Genomic DNA, 23,677 nt, shown 5'->3' with positions numbered 1-23,677 from the left:
CTAAGTTTTCTTACTTTATCTACTGAACTTTTGTTTCTAGGATGACTATTTCTTCAGCACTGAAATCGAAGATAGTAACAGTGAATTTAATGCTCTCATTTTCTTTTATAAACATAAGGAATTGAGTAAAAAGCAGAAAAATAATTTATTGTATGCAAAATAAGTATTCATACAGCTGATGGTTATGAATTTAAGCTTTATTTATTATGTCCATATTTAGAGTATAGGAAGGCTAGCGTCCAAATTGATGTTAGGAAGCTCGTATTAAGATAAATATTAGTTCTTATTATCAATTGTTTGAGATGGGGGCGAAAGTCAGCCGAATTAAATTTTCTGATTAAAGATAAAATTGTGGCTTATTTCAGCAAGGGTTTATTTATCTAAACCACTTAGGGAGGGAACTTACATTATCTCATACGACCGGAAATTATTTTTCTGCTTTTTACTCAATTCCTTATGTTTTTAAAAGAAAATGAGAGCATTAAATTCATTGTTACTATCTTCGATTTCAGTGCTGAAGTATATATTATAATTAAAAAGTTTAAGACAAGTTCTACTTGTCACCCCTCCACAGTCTCCATATATAAACCCTATTGGAAGTTTATGGTCTTATTTGGAGCGGAAAATTCGAAAATTGAAATGTTTTTCCAGAAAAGAGCTCATAACCAATTTAAAGAAATCAAGGGCAGAAATCACACATCTCAAGAGACACTAATCCTGGTGGAATCTATGCCAAGGAGGCTTCAAGCAATAACAAATGCAAAGGGATTGCTTACAAAATATTATAACCTTAAAACTGAGTGTATGAATACTTACATATTTTGCATACAATAAATTATTTTTCTGCTTTTTAATCAATTCTTTATATTTCTAAAAGTAAATGAGAGCATTAAATTCATTGTTTTACTATCTTCGATTTTAGTGCTGAAGAAATAGTCATCCTAGAAAACAAAAGTTCAGTAGATAAAGTAAGAAAAACTTAAGTGTATGAATACTTTCTTGTTCCACTGTATGTACGTATGTAGGTGACAAAAATTAACATCGAAAATGGTTGTAGAGGGAACGTAAAACTAGTTCTTCCCTAGAAAAATCGGCTTTTTTGTCAAATTTTCCTAGTAAATTAAATTAAAAAAAAAAAACTGTGACTACAGTAATGTGGCTGAGTTTTTGTTGGTTCAAAAAGTTTACTTCTGTGTCCAAAGATGGCATCTAATGTACTCGTACGTAAATCAACTAGGTAAATACAAAGATAAAAATTTCGATAATTTGAATATGATCAATATTACTATTTGATTTGGTTAGAGAAACATTTAGAGGTTTAGTAACAACCAGTTAAATATGTACGTTGATGATGTTGACCCCGCCGACTCGAAAACCTGCAAGATCCATACAATTCTTGGGGAAGGAGTTATGGTGGTTATAAGTAAATAATTTTTTTTTGTTTTAATCTTTTCTGATTGTTTTTGTTTCAATTTTTTATTTTATTTTAATTTTTGTTTGTTTTTGTACAAGTATTTAAAATATAGGTTATTACAGGAGTATACAAAAATTACTCCTTAATATAAAAAAATGTACACCTTATTTATGTAAATTTTTTTGTTTTTGTATTTTTTTTTTGATCACTTTTTTTATTTTATTTATTTTTCTTTAATTTAAGGCGCGTCAACATCTGAGGTCACTTGCGCCCAGAGCTTTTTTTTTGTTTTAGTGCACTGCCCGGCCTCCGCGGACAGTAATTTCTCAATTTATACTTTATCAATATTTTCCTTTTCTTTTTAAAAAAAAGTGACCCAAAATAATTTAAAAAAAAAAAAAAAATTATAAATACATTGTAATTGTAATATTCGTTTTACCCCAATCTATAGTTTTTTTCTTTTTTAAAAAACAGTTGATTAACTAATATTTACATGCACAAAAATGTAGCCAAATTATGTTTTTTTAAAGGCACAATAACAATAAAAATGGAATGGTAATTTTTATGTAGTTTATTTATTATTTTTATATATATTTATATATTTAATTACTAAAAATTAAAAATAAATAAATTAAAAAATCTTATTTATATATGTATATATATCCACATTTCTTATTTTCCCATTTTTTTTTTTTTTTTTTTTTTAAATCTTTTATACCTGGTTTCAGCCTTGGTTGCCGTTCTGTAAATCTCCCAATGATTCACTATATTCTTCACTAGCTACTTCGTGTTTACATTTTATTATTATTACAATATTTTTTTTTTGTCTTTCATACAAATTAACAAGAAAAAATGTAAAATTACATGTTTGTTTTTTTGCACACACACACGGACCAAAATTCTCGTATGAACACAAAATTTCCCCCTTTTTTTCCTAAAAGATGTCAGTGGGTATTTTTATTTTGTTTACATATTAATATGTATATAAATATATATACAATATATCTATAAATATTTATGTATGTATATATATTTATATATATATAGTTTTTCTAAAAATTAAAAAAGAGGTAGATAGGTTTGTTTTGGGTTGGTATTCCTGTTCACTCGCTATGTACAATGAGGTTTCCTGAAAAAAAAAAAAGGCAGAAATTGGAGACAAAAATTAATTATTTTTCTTATAACTTAGAAAATGAGTAAAATATAAATCTGGTAGGAATGTTGTTGAACTTTTCTCAATAAAATTTTTGATTTAAACATTTTCTCCAAAAAAACTAAATTTATCAAATAATGAATTATTCAAGAGATAAGAGCCCAAGCACAGTACTAAGGGTGCGTTCCACTAAGCGCCCACAACGATTAAAATATATGTACCTTCAGCCGTTCCACAGAAGAAATTATATCAGGTAAATGAAAGTATTATCTCATGTAAATAATTGAATGTGTTTCTCGAAAGTCTAAAAAATGAAAAAATTACTTATCCCTTTACATGCTAAATCACTGAATAACGATCAATTACACTTTGATAGTTAATAATACGTGGCCCAAGTTTTCGCTTTTCACCATTGCGATTTTGTAAAATTGCATTCCACTCTTCATCGGAACTAGATGAAGAACTTTCTAAAGCATTATTACGTTGCATTAATAAATATCCAACTGTTGCCATAAAAGACATTTTAATTTTATTTAAACGTAAATTTTATAAATACTCCACGAAAATGCAATATAAAAATTGAATTATATATAACATATATTTTTAATATAAGTCAACTTTACCAATAATTAATAAAGTTTATTATAACTGCAAATAAACGGGGTTAAAATTAAAAAACAACCTCTTCAAGCTTCTGACTTATTTTCGAGGTCGCCATTTGTAATGTTTACATGAACGGTTAAAACGCCTCATAGTCGATTCCATTTGAGTTTTCGATTGTGACGTTCGCAAGCAAGTGATGGAACGGGCAAAACCGCGGTCGTGAGTGTGATCGTTGTGAACGCTTAGTGGAACGCACCCTAAATAGGGCATTTAACATGGCGGCGGCCTAACCAATCCCCTCTTTCAGAAAATGAATTATCCTTGAATGTTTTCAAATAATATATTAATTTAAAAATGAAGAGGATAATTTGAAAATTTGGCTAAATAGAACCTAAATATTTTCTATTTAGTTTATTTTCATTTTTTTGTAGACATTTATCTGTTGATATGAGAGGTTAATTTATGGTTAACTTTTTTGAGGGGATTGCAAATACTCCTCCTTTACAGGCGAATATGTATACAATAAATAATAATGTAATATAATCTACTCACTTATACATTACATTTGGCGACATCATGGACAAAGAGAAATTGTTGCCAGCACCTCCACCACCTCTATAGTAATTGCCGCCTCCTCTGTAGGGCGGATGATGATGGTGACCATGCCCTTTTGATTTCTCATAAGTGTACTGTCTATAGAAATTCTGCCTTGAACTACCATTCATTGGACTGTTCCAACAATTCTTTCTATTCTGATAGTCTTGTACTCGATTCCAGGGGCTGTTTCCATCGTTTTCCATGTTTGTATTTTTATGAAATCTTCTTTTCTTTATCTGTAAGATATGTGTAAAAATTTTCTATAATAACTGCTTTCCACCGAATCACAGATGCTCTCAAGCGAGAGCTACACTCTCCAGCAAACAGAGACTAGTTTTGCTTTATCTCTTTGGCCGGGAAATAGCCGCGTACTCTAATCTAAATGATCTTAATAGTAAAACTTTGTAATGTAGCTTTTTTTTAATAGTATTTTCCGGCAGCAATAGATAGAACGAAAAATAGTAACATCCGCGACACTTTCCCCCATCCTCCGCCACAAAAGCAATCAATGTACGTGGAAAGTGGGAATATTCTAACAGCTGATGAACTCAGATGCTGACTTACAATTTAAATAAAAAAAATATATATATACAATATATGTTCGCCATACCTTTCCACGATCAAGGTCATCATTGTAGCTGTCATAATGCCTTTTTGACTGCAGTCTATCCTTCTCAATGTCTTTGCTAATCTTACTCTTGGTTCCATTCCATGAATTTACTGGAAACAGAAAAAACAAATTTATAACAAAAAATGAAAGAAAATTGTAAATTTATTTTATATTATATTATTATCATTTTATTTTATGGTAATATCACAGAAGCCGTTAAATTGTATGTAAATATAAGTAGAAGTCGAAAGCAGGCATGAAAGCACTGATATCAGTAAAGATTCACGTACTTCAAAATTTGAAGCACCTCCTCAACATTTAGTCAAGACAACTGATGAAAATTTTTATCAGAGAGGGGCTAAACATGACTTCTATTGAAAAATTAAATTTCAAAAATTAGTTGAAATCGTAAATATTCCTTTTACTAAATTTTGGAGAAAATAACTAAACAAAATTTAGCAATAACAACCAAAAATATACTGTATCAAAATGCAAGGAGGCCTATTTACACCTATTTATTCCCGTTTATAAGAAATAACCTGCCGAACCGTGTATTATGATGATCAAAAGGGAAGCTATCCATCCCCAAGAATCCCTTCCTCCTTAAATCAAATTCTCCTGGAGAAATTTCTCATGTAAAAATTGAATACTTGGTAAATAATTAATATCTTGATTGACTGATTGGTACGCTGTGTGTCTAGCAACCCGATCTATTTGGGCAGCACCCTTTGTTTTGCAAATATTTGCATTAAAATGTTTCTCTCTTCCAATAAAAATATTTCAAATACAAGTTTTTAGTAAATTTTGAAAATTTGAAGTAAACTTTTAGAACCATTTTTAGGGAAATCTCAAAATGGGAGAAAAAACTGTTATCTAGTTGTATTTAGATGTTAGGTGGTATTTTGAGACTACGTTAAACAGATCCAAAGATGGGCTACAATATAAACTTTCTAATTTTTTTTTATGATCTTTAATTTTGAGATACAGTGCCGTCTATTCCAATTAACCGTCACTCTCCTCAGTATTTAAAAATTTAAAAAAAAAAAAAAATTATTTTAAAAATAAACCTTTTTAAAAATTTATTTTAAGTGTACAGAAATTTTAAAGAGTCCTTTTGTCTTAAATAAAAAGAGTCCACAAAACCGATTAGATGTCGCAGATTGTATTCATTAATTTTAATACCCAATAGAATGAATTGAATAATGAAAGATAACTGACCTTTAAGGCTTAAGCGTACAAACGTATAAAATATGCATACCAGTTAATACAAAGTTTTATACACGTTAAACACAAGAATCTGGAAATTTTCCTTTTTTTTTCCATTATCCGTCTATTCGACTACCCGTCACGTGTCCGGTCCCGGTCATGACGGATAACCGAGACTCCACTGTATTCAATTTACCCATAAATAGACACACATTCAGATCATTGTCTAAAAACCACTTTTTTTTTTTATATAGGAGACCTTAAACCGAATTTTTCCCAGTGAAAACCCAAAATGGAAAATTTGACCTTGATCGTAACACTTTCCCTTACTCGTAGCAGCCGCCCTACGAGTAAGGGAAAGTAATATACTAAATAATGAAACTATACTAACCATTATTCGACCCATATCCTTGATGCGACATATCAAGTAATGATTGCAATGTATTCTTCGGCGAAGTACAAGCAGATGGTGATGAACTATTATTATTATTATTATTATTATTATTATTATTATTGTTGTTGTTGTTGTTATTATTGCTACTATTACAAGAAGTAGAATTCTTATTAGATTCCATCATTTCACCATGCTCTCTAGTAGAATTTTGAGTATTATTAGCCATTAGTGAACCATTAGTTGTTGCAGTGTTGCCACCTCCTTTCGTAGGAGTAACCGGCGTTGTCGTGGAAACTGATGTAACAAGATTTTTCTTATTTTCAACATTATTTTCTGGTTTCCATGAATCACGTTCTTGGGTCCTTAAAAATAAAAATTAGAGAAATGATTTTTTTTTTTTGTTGAGATATAATGTGTAATTAAAATTCCCTTTTTTCTTTTTGGTGCAAAGCAAACGATAATTACAAAAAAAAAAAAGCATACAGTTTTTGCTTGGTAATATCTTTACCTAATAACAGACCATTTTCCGGAAGTAGAACTTGTACTATTCGATCCATTCGCTTGTCCATCATTCTTAAGAGATGAGACTCGCCAACCAGAGTTTCCTGCTATTTTCAATTTCTCTACATTGTCCATAGATTTTCCTATACAATTTTCTTTATTTGGCCTATCTTCTGGTTTTCCACGAGCTATATTCTTACCTAATTAATTAAGTATTTTAAGTTAATAACTTTATTGTTATTACCAAAATTTGAAAAATGTTTATAAAAAAAAAAAGAAATTCACAAAAAGATTTGCGAAGTTTCTAAAAATAGGGAATATTAGAAATAGAAATAGAAAAGAAATTTATTATTCTGGGACAATCGCCCCTAAGAATAAATACAGGAACAAATAGAGGCCTTAATAGTTTGGCCTGTGATTAAAAAGAAAATAATTAAACAAATAAGTATTTACAAAAAGTGAAAATAAAAATAGCAGCAGAAATTAAGGAAATAAATTAAAACAATTAGAATTTCGGAGGAAGCTGAATAGAAAGGAGATAACTGAATAGACGGGATTTAAAGATAGATAGGATAGGAGCATGGCGGACAGATGAAGGCAAGGAGTTCCAGAGAGAGGTAGCACGTATTAGGAAGGTCTTGTCAAAGAATGAGGTACGGTGAGAGGGAATATAGAGATCGGATAAGCGAGATCAAGTATTACGGGAATGGATGGAGGATTTAAACTTAAGAAGTTGAAAAAAAAAATAGGAAAGCCTTTGAGACTGGATGACTTGAAAAAGGAAAGAAGCCAAAAAATATTGGCGGCGATAGACAGGAGAAAAGCCACTTCAACTCATCGTAGCAGTACGAAATGCGAGAGTCTCTCTGGAAATGCTGAAAATAAATCTTATGAAGCAGTTCATGGAGGCGCTTGTGCTTAGCTTCAATATCCACCAGAAAGACCGCGCCATACACTAAGCAACCATAGTCGAAATGGGAGGAAAAACAAGAGAGGAAACTAGAAGTTGCCGAGTCTTAATTGGAAAAAAGTGACGGGAACTATTAAACTGCTTAAGGATATGGATGGAACGACGAGAGATTTGGGAAACATGGTTTTTCCAGGATAGGTTTTGATCAAAAGTGATACCAAGGTTTTTCACAGAGGAACAATATTATAAATTAGTACTTTTCTGAAGTCGTTTCCATAATATAGAGGAAGTATTTGGAGGTAAAAACAAAGCATGAAACTTAATATCGTTCTAACACGGTAACTTACTGAACTTATTATTACTACTCATTTAATAAATATGATCTAAGATTTGTTAAGTATATAAATACTCTAAAAACATTATTATTACTATTGCAATCATTAGTACACTTTCTATTTATTTTCATTTTTAATATCAATATTTTTTTTTTAATTGTTTTCCCAACACATCAATATTAAAAGTGAATTTTGAGAACAAATATAACCAGAAAAAAATCTGAAAGCCATGAAAGAAGGCGCCAGCATGAAACACTTATTAAAATTAACCTCTTGCGCTATTTTGGCGTGCAATGTATACGTCTTTGATAATTTTCTCCTATACTGAAAATAACGTGGCATCGCACGTCTACTAAATTTTCTGAGATACTGATACTACTTGCTACATTTTATTATTTTTTTCGTGTTGGTAATACTGTACTTAACTCTTAACTAAACACTCGTTATTTAAATGTGAAATTAGTGCAATTACACGAAAACTGTCTTTTTTTTTTATTTAGTCGTACATATTAGATTTATAACGATATAATAAAATAAAACCTGTGGTCAGTACAAATAATAGTTTCATTGTTATTTTTTAGTAAGTATTATCCTTATTCAGATCCCTAAAATGGATAATGGAATGGGTGAAGGTAGTGGATATCATTGGACTACTCTCAAAGAGAAAGCGAGCAAAATGATAAGCGAGGATGAGGAGACTGGTAGTGCATCTAGCGATATTGTTTGTTCATTTTGGAAAAATGATCTAGAATTTCAGACGAAGAAGATTCCAGAACTGTTTGGGTGTGGAAAAAATGGAACCAAATAATAATAAAGTATAGCATTTCTCGAGAATTTTCCGGTATAGGAGAAATCAACGCTTGTGAAGTTATGGGGACAAAATGTTTTACACCGTTACCAACAGTCAATGCTATATTGATAGCATATTTTGATTTTTTTCCAGTGGGATGGGCACACATTTTTGATGATTAATTAATAGCGCAAGAGGTTAATGAAACTTGGAACATTCCAGTTCCAGTTCAAATGAATAGGTATTTAAATTGAGAATAGTTCAATAAGTACACAAAAAAAAAAGTCACTTTATCAAAAAAGCTAAGTGATTTCAAATTTTATACCGATATCACGAGTATATACTCGTATTACTGAAACAAATATAAAATAAATCAAATAATAATAATAATAATACAAAAATATACCTTTAACATTGTCAACGCTAGCGGAAGTTGATGCTGGACTAGTTGCATTTTGTTGAGCTGATTCGCAGCCACTTTCAGATTCACTAGACTCTGAAAGATACGGCACAAGGCTGCTGCTGCATTCAGCTTCCGTTGCCGTAGTGTCGCCGCCAGTATTCTGGCCATTATTATCTTTAGAATTTACACCGTTCTTATTAATTTTCTTAGGTATGTTATTAGTTTCCGTAGATACCTTTATGGATCTGAAAGAACCGAAAGTTTTTATTACTTTTATTAAGTGAAAAAAAAAGCAAATTATTATTGCAAAACAAAATATGCAATTAGTAGAAATGTTTGAAGGAAATCTTAAGGGGTTTTGATCGATAAAATCTTAAATATCTAAAAAATTGATTCAGTGGTTGTACTGATAGATCGTCTTTGACCAAAACCTTATTGTCACGTCCATTGAAGGAACCTTAGCAAAATATCAGATCTAAACGGCTCTGATTTCTACGATTTTGTGAAAATCACTTTAATTCGTACTCGAGTTTCCTTAAAAAGAGTATTTCCACTGAAAATTCATAATAGAAATTCACCTCGATTACAAAACTAAGAAAAAAAATTAATAGGTCTTTTTTCTTTTGCAATAGCTTGTAATTTTTTTTTTAAACAAACATCTATTTCACATACCTCTCTGGCGATGAAGAAAGTGCTGGTTTCGGCGAACGTTGTTGCACTATTTGTTGTTTATCATCAGAAAGATTCTTATCTACGGGAGGCTGCGAAGACGAAGAAGAAGTAGAAGAAGAAGAAGAGGATGTTAAACGTTCTTTTGCGTTCATACTATTTACACCATTAGTTTGCACAACTTGATTGTTGCTAGTTTTTTCACGTGATGTTTCTACCAGTTCGTACATAATTATGTATGCGTTTGTATTTAAAACATTCTGCAATGCGACAGGTCTCACCTAAAACAAAGGTTCGTACTAATTGTTTTTATAATATATTAATTTAAATTAAAGTAATGCCTATTTTTTCAGGCGGGCTTAACGTCCAACTACCAATAAGGTGTAGTGGACGGAGGCGACTAACAAACCTACTTTACTGTAAATTTCTTTTATTAACCATTACAGTACATATTAGCTTAGCAGGTCTCGTCTCTAACCGCTCGGCTACCGTGGCGCCTACAATATATTAATGTAAACAAAATTAAAACAATAACAATTTTAAATGTAACCTACCAGCGATTTAATCAATTAGTTAAATTTAAATTAAAGTTTCCAAAATCAAACCAGCAGAACAGAAATTATATTATTAAAACTAAATTGTTTCTACACTTTTTTCATATTATTAATAGTATTTTATAAAAGCATTTTTATTTCTTTAATTATAAATCTTAATGTTCATGAGGCAAGCGCAAGATTTAATTCAAGGAGGTTTCGATTAATAATCATAAAACTGAAAAAAAAAAATCGATTTGTAAAGTAGTAAACTTCAGATTGGCCAAACAACGAACTTATTGTCAACTGAGCGAAATATCGATTTTTGAACCACCTTGAATGAATTTTTTTTTTTTGCCTGCCACGACAAAGCTTCCAACACACTGTTGAAAATCCCCCAAATGTGGCAATTTCCTTTTTCTTTTGGTAAAGAATAAAAAATTCCTGAATTTTCTGTAAAAATAAGTGCTTTTCCATTAGGTCCTTAATCGTAATCAACAGTTTTTCTGTAACTCAACCAACCCTGAAGAAGGCGTATCGAAGAAACGTTGGCAAAAAGACGAGTTGTTGTTTTTATTTGGACCGATTCCTAGCCAATTTGAATCCTTAATATAATATTTTTACGGTCACTAAAAGCTAATATAAAATCGTAATGTAAATTATAACAACTTTAGCTTGTATGAACGTATTCGTATTTGTAAAGGTATTTTACCTTTATCAAATAAATTTCTAATTTCTAGTAAGTTAAACATCCCGAGAATGCCAGTGGATAGGTTATCCTAGATGAGTCCAGAATGGCTACCTCTAATCCTGAAGGAAAGATTTCAATCCATGGCAGGAAAAGAGGACATCATGCCCTATTAAAGATTATCACCAACTTTGACAAGCCTAAATAAAATTAATAATCTTGTACTTTCCCCCCAAAAAAAACTTTTACTTACAATACTGTCATCAAAATGGTAATAGGCACCGGCGGCTGACTGGCCAATAGCCGTATAATGACCACAGTTTGCCGACTGTCCTAAGTGGTTGACCATTGAAACCAGTTTGTACTTGAGACTGCCACCTGGTGGTCGTGAATGATGAATGAATCGTGTCATGTCCAGAACCTGCTTTACGCTGATGTGTTTATTATTTTTACCTCCCATTGCATTGAATCTGTAATCATAATAAATAAATAATCATATTATACAAACATTTTAATTATTTGAATGAAACTTTTAGACATTTTCATTTTATACAGTAACGTTTTAATGGAATGTATTAAGGCGCGTCAACATCTGAGGTTATTGGTACGCCCGGTGCTATTTTTAGTGTTCCCTCATTACAGACAAGAGACAACCCTGTCCATCATCGGACAGTGAGCTGTATGAAGCTTCTAGAAAGAGAAAAATCTAAGGGAATCAGCAGCTGGATTCGAACCTGGGACCTCCGTGTGGGAATCCAATACGCTAACCGCATAGCTAATCCCTTCCCTGTTTTTCTTCTATTTTCTTCAAAATAGAATCCTAAATACCTTATAGGACCTTACTTACTTAAATGTTTTCAAAAAAACTTTACGTTATACCCTCCTCTAGTAAAAACATTTTATTAAGTAGAAATTCTCATCACCTCTAAGAAAATAAGTATTACCTTTTGAGCTGAATACAAAGAGCGTTAGGGGGCCTTTCTATTGAGAATTTTTTGGTAGCTGCCGCCCTACGCTTACATTGGCCACATTTATACGCTTGATCTCCATCGCCAAGCCTTTCTCTTGAGAAATACGTATCCAAAGCTTCTTCTATGCTATTTGCTTGTCGTATATCTAATAGCAGATCCTGGAAGTGTTGAAATGTCGTAGAAACGTAGCCACACTCCAGGCATGTTACTGTAAACAACGGGAAATGAGTAAAAAAAAAGGATTTTTTTTTTGCAGGAAGTAATAATTTGTAAATTTACAACTAAAATTAGAAAATTAATTTTAAATCATAGTCATCATTTCATTCCTCTACAGCAGCTCATCCTAACAACCCTCTCATAGAACACCTATCTTCCTCCACATTACCAGATGTAATCCTCTAAGGAGATTGAAGAGAAGATGGCCTCGTGAGCTACTCTTATCGTGAGAGCAGTATAGCAAACCACGTTACTGGAGTGACACCACTGGGTGCCTTCTCCACTCGTGATTTTCACGTATTTTTTTAACAGGTACCATATTTGCTTGTTGCAAAAATCGTTGCAGTTGTAAATTCAAATAAGGGATTTAAAAAAAAAATTTGTTTTTCCCGAATGCTACCCAAAAATTAAAAAAGAAAAGAAAAAATAAAATAAAGTAAAGAAAACTAACCTTCAGTTCTCATATATCCACCGAAAATTTGATTTAAAGGAGTAGTTTCTTTACTATAACTGTCTAATCTGAAATTTAAACATTAAAAATTAGTTACAACGAAATTCGATTATTACTTACTAGATAATATTATTCTTCTTATCTTCTTAGATAATACGACTAAAATTTAAGGTCTGTTTTGTAACCTAAAAATTTTGCTGCCACTTCCTCTTTTAAGAAAGCATTGTTCTAAGTCATACTAAAATTTCAATAAACGTATATGAGGACTTATTTAACATTCAATTGTTCCAGTTTCATTATAGTCTGATAAATGTGATGTGATACTATTAGGATACATGTACAGATATTTTGGCATCAATGATTAGTTATTGTTTCTCCTAAAATAATACATCATCTCCTCCCTATGCATTTTGGAAGGTGGAAAAAGTTGTTTCTTGGTCCCACGATTGCTCGGGGTTGACCAAGTTTATTTTGTTGCATTTTGTGAGAGTGGCAAGATGAACCTTCGTAATGAGTTTCACCTAAGAGTTCGGTGTGCGCCCCCCATCGCCACCCAATTAACTCCATGAGATAATATTGCCTGTGCAAACATCCTAAGTTGGCATTGAGCAAAATGAATAAATGTTAGTTTAGTTTAGTGCACGCAAGGATGCCTGCCTAGTTTTTAGAAATATGAAACACATTTTACTCTATAATTTCAACTACTTCTTTAAAGAACGATTTAAATCTTACATTTGATTCTATGACTTACCTCATACCATTAAAAATAGTTAAATAAGACCTCTCCATTCCCTCAATTAAGTACCTAAGAAACTCATGAGCATCTTCTTGATGACCATGTACTAAATGCTTACAAATATCTACAAAAAAAAGATAAAATATATTAATATTTATAATTTAAAACAAAAAATTGATAATATAACTAAATAATTTGATTACCTTTTAATTTTGAATAGATATTTAATGGTTTAATAGCTGTCCCCGTGTATTTATGTGTGTTATGTAGAATTTTTACCATTGCACAAATAAGACATTCACTATGAGTCATACCGTCTGAAAAAATAAAATAACATATTATTATAATCTGGTGTGAAATATTCACGCAGATATGAATAAGTGACAATAATCTGAAGTTAAAAATCACTTCTAATTCACAGTAACAATATGTACTTTGTAAATGTGAAGTGTTTACAGAAATGACATCTTAGTTAGTTACTAAGATAACCTGTTCATCCTAAACCTTTCAAAGTTATTATATTTTACACAATAATAACGTTTCTTGCACAAAGTAAGTCAAGTCCTTAGGTAAGTACACAATTAACTTGGTTAAAAAGAGTTTAACTCTATTGTTTTTCTTTAAAAAGAAAAAGTTTTTTAAAAAAATGGAAATTGCTCACTTTTACGGAAACGCAATTTTTCTTTAAACTCAAAATTTTAGCAACTCCTTTAATTCAAATCGATATAATATATACATGATAGAATCTACATCGATATATTACTCTAAAATTGAACTTCACAGGAAAACAAAACCCATTTTTCAGAGAAAACCGATTGAAAAATGTGATCCTGAGTGTACTTAGTTTTATTTGAAAAATTATTTACAGTTTCAGTGTAAATTTCAAAAAATAAAATAAAAAAGATTGATAAAATGGTAATTATAAGTGTGGGATTTTCAACGGCAGTCAAGCCCATGGTTGTACGTAAACTAAGTATGAAGTTTAAGAGCTTACTTGTATTGTTTACTTTTGGGTCGGAATATACACAGACTAATTTCTAAAAAATCACTTTTTTTTGAACTTAAGGGCCTCCAAACATTTATTTTACACTCTTAATATTGAAATTTTGAATCAATCGTAATACTTTTACTTTCTTACAAAGAGTAAGAGAACTCAAACTCCTAATATAAGATTATTTGGATTTTATATTATTATTTATTAAATATAAAATTACTCACTCATTGATTCACATTGCGATATATGTATATTATCGCTTTGTAGCCAATTTACAAAAGCTGGTACATGTAATAATGCCTGAAAAAAAAGAATAATAACAATGATACACTTTATATTATACTTTTCGTATAATTCTCGCTAAATTAAATATTTATAAGCATATCAATAAATTAACAAAAGTCTGAATATTTTATCTGAAGACCTTACTATTCATAAAATTTTTTTGTTTTATTCAAATTAAGCTTACTCGAAGATGGCATAACTTCAATCAACGATTTCATGCCCTTTCGATTACAGAGCTAACTTATACAGCAAAAAAACTTCCTCATCTTCGTATTTGTGCTTTTTTAACTATATGTAAACTAAATGCGTCGAAACAGTGATAATCAAAAATTACTTAAGATTAAAAGAAAAACAAATACTCAGATTTTTGTTTATCCTTAGTATTTTACATATTTAAAAAGTAATGCTTAGACAGGTATTTACTGAGAGTAAACACGCACTTCCCTTAAATATTTAAAATTTAATTTTTTCTGCAATCTTTTCCAAAATTTAGGTTGACTAGAAGATAGTAAGAGCTCCATAATGTTCCAGGTAAACCTGGTGAAGTTTTAGGCTAGGTTAGAATATATTTAAATGTGAAGCTTAGTAAAATGTAAAAGTTTGGTAACAAATTATAATTATTTTGTATTCTTTTCGTACAGATTGGCACAAATTACAAATTTTTTAAGCTATATTTAAATTGATTTTTTAAAAAACATATTCTTAGTTTACTACACTTTCTACAACTGGCAATGGTAGGTAATCTTACTGTTAACTGGTTCTTAGTAAGTTATACCGTAGTTTTCTGCATATGGTTTCATTTCAAGAGGAGTATTTTTAGAAAAACAGATACGGCTATTAAGTTAAATTAGTCAATATACCCCGGAGTTAGCTTGGAATAAATGAAGCCTTTCTCTTGGATCAGGAATACCAACAAAAAAATCAAGTAATGCTAATTTTAATTTTTTTTTTTTTTTTTTTTTTCGGCGCATCGCTAATTTTAAATTATATTTAAAATTGTAGGTATTGTATAATTCATAATTTAACAATCATTTAAATTAAGAATATTATTTTTGTTGATAAAGAGAAAACCAAAAAAATTAAAGACGTATTTTAGTGCATGATTTCTTTCAATCTCTAGCAATTGATAGTTTTTAACCTTCTTTATTCAAATGTACAATAATAAGTCCATTAGTTAAGGATTGCAGAAAAAATATTTCATAAACGGTTAAAAAAAAAATGGTTTTATTCACCTGTAAGGCAGAATTGAGATAGCATGTATTGCCTAGGTTGACAAATCCAGCTCCGACCGGTACACTACCCTTCCATCCAAGGCAGACCAAGTTTGGAGGGTATAAAACTTTCTTTGGCGTTGGTAAGGAAGCTGCGGTAGTACTTTTATTAACATTCGGCTGTGATGAGGTTGACGATATTACTGACTGTTGCAACTTCTTACCGTCTGCCTCTGGTGAAACTACCTCGCTATTTGTAGCAGTACTATTATTTGTTGTACTAGTAGACGCAACTGTTAAGGAAGACGTTTCTGTAGAATTTCTAGTCGTACCACCACCACTACCACCAACGACTGGCTGGTTATTTGCACTGAGTACTGTATACTTTTCTTTCAGTTTTGAATATAAACTAGCCGGACTATAACTTTCATCACCGACAGTATACTGTATGTTTGCTGTTAAAATTTCTGTCGCTGAAGACATAATTCTAGAATCAAAACCTAAATCATTGCTAGAAGTTGATGGTAAACTATTTTCACCAATTTTATTACGATATTTGACAGGCGCTAGTGTCAGCTGTAATGCTGTACTCACTGGATCTTCTCCGCTCTGTGCGGGCATCTTCCTTCAACCTGCAACACAATTAAAAAGATCTCTTTTAATTATTAGAGTACAAGAAAAAAAAAAAAAAAAAATGGTAGGAGAATGATCAAACTGCAATTTTTTTCCAAACTACAAACATTTTAGTCACATTTAATTCTTATCACTTTGGATGGAATATATCCATTAACCCTTCTAAATAGAATTTATTGAAAAACTTACATCAGTAAACAATGTATATTTATGAGTTTGTACATAAATAAAAATTTATTTAGTTTGTAAATAAAATCGAAGTTGACACTTTCGAATAAGCTGTACAATCGGCTTCAAGACAGCCGATTGTCTTCAATATTTGGAACTTTAGTTCAATTTTGGAATCTCCTTATTACAACATTGATGTTAAATGAGTACAATAAATAAAAATGATGCTTTAGAGAGATATATCTTAACACCCCGTCTCGTAGAAGTGCTTTTCATCAGATTTTCTTGGTCAAGTATTTTAAATGAAAATTCTACACATTGCAACAAGTATACAAAGTTCAACCGAAAATCTTGGCAGTGTTTTTGGGAAAATTTAAAACAAAAAATAAAAAATTGAATTATGTAAATCGTGATAAAAACAATTCTGTTAGTGTTTACAATGTTTTTATTAAATTAAAAAAATGCATTTCTTGTTGCAAAACTGTATTTTAAAGAAAGATATATCAATCAGTGATTGAACGAAAATAAGGGCAGATATATTCGAATATTTAAAACAATGAAATTACTGCGGACTATAACTATATATTACTACATACTATGTATTACTACGTACTAGTATTACTATTTACTACTATTACTGTATTTAAAAACTGTATTTTGGGAAGCTATTACTAAACAAACAAAAATACGAAAATTAAGGATCTCTGCTACAAAACATGCCGTCCCTTCCGAGAAAAAATAAAAATAAATTAAGGTTGATACCAGTGCTGAACCCTTATGTGGCCCACCCCAAGTAGCCTGGAGTGGGTGACTTAGTACGTAAAAGCGCGGGAAAATAAGCCGCTGAGAAAATCAATAGTGTGGCCCATTAAAAACGCTTTTCCTTACTTAAATAAAAAATAAAAACCATATCAGTTAGTTGAATTATTATTAATAATTTAGAAAAAAACAAAAATTGAAGGAGAAAAAAATATTTTCTGTAAACTATTAAAACATCTGTGAAACGGAGAAGTTATATTGGTGTTAGCAAATATTTTCTTTTCTATGATGAGGATATATAATTAAATGCTGGCTTTCACTGTAAGATTATTTCATTTCAAGAGAAGAAATACTATTACAAAACCTCTTGAGCATGCCTTTACAGCATTGCCGGGAACGCTTCTAAAACTACTATGTGGAATCCGATCGCTGTGTCAGATTTAACAGGTTTTGGATCAATTGTTTAAATCAAAATATGATTGGTATCAAATAAATTAATTTAAAAAAAACAAAAAAAAAAAACGGGAAAATAATAATGTAGCAAGAAAAATAAGTAAAATGTTCACTTGTCGTGAATGACACAATTTAAAAGACTGATTAGAAGAATTATCAGTTACGTTAATGAATGTTTAAGACCTTTATTATCTGTCTCTAAAATACTTACTAACATGTGTTAATTTTCAAATTTCTGAAAATAAATTTTTAAAAAAATATTTGTTGCTAGATTCTTCCTTTAATGAATCTGTATTATTATTATTTTTTCCCCGTTCTGCGAAAAAAAATGCGAAATTGTATTTCCAATAATATAACTTTTATAATCTTAAGACATTAGTGTCTTCCAACATAAAAAAATCTTTTTAGACAATCAGCAGAGTTATCTAAGTTCTGAACATCCAACATTACGGCTCTCATCTGATATATAATTGCTATAAATACAGAGAAGTTAATACTACAGCTTTTTATGATATCCCAGAATAACTAAACTTTCTGTATAGCATTTACAATTATCACTAAATTATATATTTATTATCACTATCAAAATGATATTTTAATTGGGGAAAAAAATAAAATTTCAAATCTATTTCTATCAGTTCCTGATGTCATCTTTCATCCACACATAATAGAACTAAATTTTGTCTCATTATTCTACTTGCCAGTATTTTATTTTAATAAAATAATGTTCACTGATTTCAATAAGAGAGTATTACAGCGCCAATTATTTAGCTAGGTTATAGCTATTATTATTTATTATTTCCATTACTTTTTGATTATTTTACTTTATGCTAATTACAGAAAGACAAAATTTCTTTTCATTTAAACAAAAAAAAAAATTATATCAATAAAATAAAAAAAAAGAAGATTGTAATAATCTTAGAATAGTTAATTCAAGGTAAACATGTCTTAAAACTTCACTAACTCTTTTCGAACAATATGTTTAAGAAAAACTACTGAAAACAGATGCTCTTTAAATTTTTTTTATAATATTATTTAACAAGAAAAAATAGAACTGCCGTCTTTTTTTGCGCATTATCAACCATGCGGATTTTAGCAAATATCTTTATAAAGAAAGTAAAAACACAGGCAATAATTCAAGGTAATCAATTATTATAAACATTATTATTTAACTTATAAATTAATAGAATAATATTTATCTACTTTTCTTTTTTATTGACAACGGGAGGTGAAAAAAAAATGTTTATAACCTTTTCCTAAATGCCCTATATTGAAGCGCCCAGATACGAGTACAATAACTTATGATTAAGTCAATGGTTTCTTTATTATTTACAACTTAAAAGATTAAAAAAAAAAAAAAAAAAACAGCACAGTTTGCAAAATAAAGATATTATATTGAACATAAATGTAACCTGGTTTATGTTAAGAATCAATGGTCGGCTCGCTGGCGAACCATGCTTCTCGTATCTTGTTTCCACCCGCCTTTTGTTTATTCTTTATGCACGTTCACACTATACGCACTTGAAAATATTGAAAACTTAATATTTTAGTACCAATATAAAGTAGGAGCATTTCACTGTATTCAATTAATAACTAATAATCACTAATAAAATACCGGTACCAAGTACTTGACAAAATAAAAGCCCCACTACTACAGCGCTCAACTTGTGAAAGCCCAATTGATCGAAACAAGTTAACCTTAACGACAAAAAATTAAAATAAAATTTCCCATCACAAATTAATAATTTTTGTTGTTACACCTAATTATTATCATTTACAAAGTGCTTTTATAATATAAATAAATCTCCAATTTTTTAAAAATAATTAAAATAACTAGTTTTTAATTAAATAGCCTTGCTGGAATCAATTATCATCGATTTAGTGTATAAATCTATTGTACATAAATATATTTTAAAATAAAATCAAGCCAAACTTAGAAAGCAAAATTACGTCCATTCACTTGACAAAAAAAAAATCATAACAAAAATTTCGATCAAGTTTTGTTTCTACCTGGCAACTAAAATGAATTTAATTTTGGCTTAGTTTACGTTAATTATGAAGATAGTCTTTAATGTCAACACCATACTAAGAAAAAAACTAAAATATCTGCTGTGAAAACTCTCGCAGCTTTCTCTTACTCCAATTTAATTTTTTGCATCTTCGAATGTGAAGAAAAAAAAAAAAAAAAATAGTTAATTGTGGTTTACATTAAGGTAAGCTGAAGTAAGTGTGACGTCACTGCTCCCTCGGAATCTGATTGAAAATACATGTGTACATATGTAAGTATTTACAGAGTTAACATTTCTAACCAAAGGTAATAAAGTAGTATGTTATGCCTAATTTTATATAAAACCTTAAATAAAAATAAAATATTGAACTTAAATAGAAGCTCAATAAAAATGACAGAGAAAATTCATTGCTCACACACGCCCCTCCCCATTTCCTAAAAGACCCATTGAAACATTGGAAAATGTTTTTAACCAAAAGCGATGGCCCTTAATAGATAACATAGTATGTACGAAATTTAAAGAAAATATTTGGAATGATCTCAAAAAAATAAAACATTAGTACCAAGCCAATTTTCTTCGAATTAAGAATTGCTATTACTTATTTCATTATAATGAATATTATGCAAATGAAGAGACTGTATATTTACAGAAACATTCATTCAGTAGAAAAATGTACCCATCTTCCTTCTAAAGTGCTTTTAAATGCATTTTCTAAGAAACTCTTTCAAATATAAGTTATAGTCTTACATTCATTTAACTCGTAAGTTGAAAGAAAATCTTTCTCTTTTGAAAAAAGTCTTTAAATTTATTTTAAATATTTTTATAAATTTAGCCCGTGAAAATTATTTTGCTGCTAGAATTGACAATTTGTCAAAGTGCTATGAATTCGCTAAGCGGGTTTTTAATCAGATTTGAGTCGAAGTTTCTTTTGGTTTTTTCATCCATTTTTAGATACATATCTTGTAGATTTGTAATACTTCTTACGTCATTTCCTACCTGCTGAAATTAGTCAATCATGGATCACTTTGTGCCGACTTTTTTTTGGTTCAGGGAACTTTGATGAAAGTGGAGTTTTAAAGGATCTCTGAATTCAAGCATTTCTCAAAATCTACGTTCTAGTTAAAAACAAAGGTTGGCTTGAAGTCTATACTATCTTTTGGTTTGAATTCTAAGTTTCAAAGAAAAGAACAAATTAATTTAAATTTTTGTAAGAAAGAGTTTTAATTCTAAATTTGTTTTCTTCGATTGTTTACACTAAACTTTTATTATTCTAGGTGTTTTAAAAAGTAACTGGAGGCATTTGTGCACAGCATGTGATGACAATGATAAGCAGACCATGGACGAAATTCTTTCTAAGAATGAACCAACAAAATTAGAATGCCAAAATGAGGATTTTATAGATCTAAGTAGAGAAATTACACTTCGCGAACGTGAAGTGAGTACTGTAATTTGTGAAATCCGATAGTTTGCAGTTTTTGTTTTAATTCATTGTTCATGGCGACTTGTTATGAATTTCATCAGAGCCTTACTCCACTACATCCAGAAGTACCTTGTGACTATTTAAGAGATCGTGTTGCCTACATTAGGAAAAGACCAAAACATGTAATGCAACAAGGAACAAGTAATACTCATTCCTGGATTCTGAAATTTAACCGTTCAAAGACGTGGGAAAATCCACTAATAGGTTGGGAATCTTCGTGAGTAATTACTGTTTTTATGGTTTTCTGAGTCTTTATAAAAGTTTTAAAAGGAGGCTTTGTTTTAGATAAAATTGTTATAAATTTATTTCCTCTTAAGAGGACGAGTAGATTTTAATTTTAAACAATGTTGCAGTCTTTTTTTCTGCTTATATACAAATTACTGTTGAGGAGTTGGTCTAGATCTAGCTGGCCATGATTAGAAAGCGCCAACTCAAAAATTTAGAGTCATACTAACAATTGCTCACATGCTTTAAAGTGACAATTATTATTATTATATATATAAATTTTTTTTTAGTGGCTTTAGAGTGATAATAATAATTATTATTTTAAAATAATAATATTATTTTAGAGATGATTGCTTATCGCCGTCAGAGTTAACGTTCAACGATTTAGACGCAGCAGTGCAACACTGTAAAAAATTTGGTTGGCAATATCAATTCGAAGAGGAACCACAAATTCACAAGCCAATCAAGCAACAATCTTATGCCGATAATTTCAGTTATAAAAAAAGATGCCGTGTTTCCACTAAATAGACTTTTGGAAAACATGATATTATTTAAGTAATGAAACAACAATTTTATTTTTATGTGTGCTCCATTTCATTTGTAATTTAATTTTGTAGTTGATTCAATTTTTGAATGAAAATTACTTTTTTGCTACGGTTAATAAGTCCAACTTTTCTTTGCTTTACTTCTAACTACCAAATTAGGTGCCGTGGACGGAGGCGACTAGCAAACATGCTTAACTGTAGAATTCCTTTTATTAACCATTAAATAAAAATCCATGGCAGACCGGGAATCGAACCCAGTGCTACCATAATGCATATTAGCTTTGCAGGTCTCGCCTCTAACCGCTACCAGCTACCGTGGCGCCTCGCTCACCTTTCAACGCTTCTTCAGCTCTAATTCGATATTTTTTCAGCCACTTAAAGAGAAAGTTATCGTTTCTGATCCAGACGCTCATTTAACTTAAGACTCAATAAAATCCGAATTAACTTAGAGGATAATCTATTTTTTCTTGTCCTTAATGTAAAAAGGGGCAATTGTTTATACATCGTAACATTTAAAAATAATTATATTCAATTATTTATTTGAAAAATAGGACGTAGTTCAAGTTTTAGGTTAAATGAACCTAAACTTATCTGTAGATTTAATTGCTAGTCGAATAATACATCCAAGAAATTCTATTGGAAAGCATATTTTGTAAGCAAATCTACCATTGAATAATTCTTTACAAAAATTTTTAATTTGGTACGGATACGGACTGTCTGCACAATACCCAGGAAATATGGAAATAGTCCTTATCAGCTGTATTTAACTTCTTTGAGTTCTCGTATTCTGCAAATAAAAAAAGTAGTATTAGATTTTATTGAATTAATTATTAAATTTGTATTACACTAAAATGAAAACTACATAAATACAATTGTCACTACAAAAGTCAAATGAAGGGAAGGACTTCTTCTAGTATCATCGCCTTTCTTGAATTTGACTAAAAATATTAAAACATTGGCTTCAAGATTTTACATGCGTTCCTAATATTCAAATACGTTGAAGAAAACTCATCAACTTTTAACGCACGTTCTACCCAATTTGATATAAAACTGCAATTGCTTAGATTCTAAAGTTTAGACTAGAGAAAATCAGCAAAATTTCAACTAAAAATTTGTCGTAACATATGTACTTGTTTCACTTAAAAAACTGCATAAGTGTAAGATGCACTTATTATTATTACTACGTTTGAATAAAATATTGGAAACATTTTCCAAAATTTTAAAAAGAAGAAAAACTATCAAGAAAATAGCTATCAATAAAATTGGAATTTTAGGTAACGTATGGAATTCGTATTCCTATACGCCGTACTCTAAACAGTACGCTTGAGAGGGAAATCTGCCTTAACTTTCACGAAAAATGAACTTAAATGTATTTTCCTGAGGAAAAGTTTTAAATAAAATCGTTAGAGACGTTTCAAAAAACAAAAAACAAGCAGAGAAATCTCTATCGAGTACGATGACATTTCCGTTAGACTTATTTTATCTTAAATATGTACCAAGATTTAATGAAACTATTTAAACAAACAAACAAACAAAAATATAAACATGAAATAAAGAAACTCGAGCACAATACTCACCTTTCTATTTCATAATACAGACTAAATAACGGTCGGAATTGTATCTTCTATGGTTACTGTTTTTGCAGGTAGCAAAGTTGACCCATTATTTTTTCAAAAGATTGTTTTGTAATATAAATAACTTTAAAATTCTAATTGTTAAATCCTTATTCAAGGCT

General features: G+C 30.1%; 2 protein-coding genes across 3 annotated transcripts; one reads left to right on the top strand and one right to left on the bottom strand.

The window, feature by feature from the left end:
* Window positions 1-1,623: 1,623 nt before the first annotated feature.
* LOC141446241 (uncharacterized) lies at window positions 1,624-19,364 on the bottom strand. Its single transcript, XM_074112754.1, has 15 exons — window positions 19,096-19,364; window positions 15,692-16,302; window positions 14,399-14,474; window positions 13,384-13,497; window positions 13,196-13,304; window positions 12,445-12,512; window positions 11,751-11,985; window positions 11,060-11,276; window positions 9,589-9,866; window positions 8,920-9,161; window positions 6,486-6,678; window positions 5,975-6,339; window positions 4,378-4,487; window positions 3,723-4,003; window positions 1,624-2,543 (listed from the first exon to the last, which is right to left on the bottom strand). The coding sequence occupies exons 2-15, from the start codon at window positions 16,289-16,291 to the stop codon at window positions 2,525-2,527; spliced, it is 2,907 nt and encodes a 968-aa protein (XP_073968855.1). The 5' UTR covers window positions 16,292-16,302; window positions 19,096-19,364; the 3' UTR covers window positions 1,624-2,524.
* LOC141446247 (NADH dehydrogenase [ubiquinone] iron-sulfur protein 4, mitochondrial-like) lies at window positions 18,624-21,978 on the top strand. 2 transcript variants are annotated; one of them, XM_074112765.1, is made up of 4 exons: window positions 18,624-18,824; window positions 20,967-21,127; window positions 21,214-21,376; window positions 21,742-21,978. In XM_074112765.1, the coding sequence occupies exons 1-4, from the start codon at window positions 18,767-18,769 to the stop codon at window positions 21,768-21,770; spliced, it is 411 nt and encodes a 136-aa protein (XP_073968866.1). In that variant the 5' UTR covers window positions 18,624-18,766; the 3' UTR covers window positions 21,771-21,978. The 2 variants fall into 2 exon arrangements, with proteins under 2 accessions (XP_073968866.1, XP_073968864.1); XM_074112763.1 differs by having other exon boundaries at window positions 18,638-18,824; window positions 21,214-21,389.
* The last annotated feature ends 1,699 nt before the right edge of the window (window positions 21,979-23,677 follow it).

Source organism: Rhodnius prolixus, unplaced genomic scaffold (genome assembly GCF_049639745.1).
Source record: "Rhodnius prolixus isolate KJV_2025 unplaced genomic scaffold, Rpr scaffold_1, whole genome shotgun sequence".
NCBI classification, from domain to species: domain Eukaryota; kingdom Metazoa; phylum Arthropoda; class Insecta; order Hemiptera; family Reduviidae; genus Rhodnius; species Rhodnius prolixus.
This window is presented reverse-complemented; position numbering and strand designations above follow the sequence as displayed.

What these genes read in the sequence shown, in the direction of transcription:
- LOC141446247 (XM_074112763.1), top strand. Translation starts at nt 18,767, where the DNA reads ATGCGGATTTTAGCAAATATCTTTATAAAGAAAGTAAAAACACAGGCA. An exon ending in AACACAGGCAATAATTCAAG is followed by an intron (nt 18,825 to 20,966) that starts GTAATCAATTAT and finishes TTATTATTCTAG; the next exon opens with GTGTTTTAAAAAGTAACTGG. An exon ending in TTACACTTCGCGAACGTGAA is followed by an intron (nt 21,128 to 21,213) that starts GTGAGTACTGTA and finishes GAATTTCATCAG; the next exon opens with AGCCTTACTCCACTACATCC.
- LOC141446241 (XM_074112754.1), bottom strand. Translation starts at nt 16,291, where the DNA reads ATGCCCGCACAGAGCGGAGAAGATCCAGTGAGTACAGCATTACAGCTG. An exon ending in TATCTATTCAAAATTAAAAG is followed by an intron (nt 13,305 to 13,383) that starts GTAATCAAATTA and finishes TTTTTTTTGTAG; the next exon opens with ATATTTGTAAGCATTTAGTA. An exon ending in ATGACCTTGATCGTGGAAAG is followed by an intron (nt 4,004 to 4,377) that starts GTATGGCGAACA and finishes CATATCTTACAG; the next exon opens with ATAAAGAAAAGAAGATTTCA.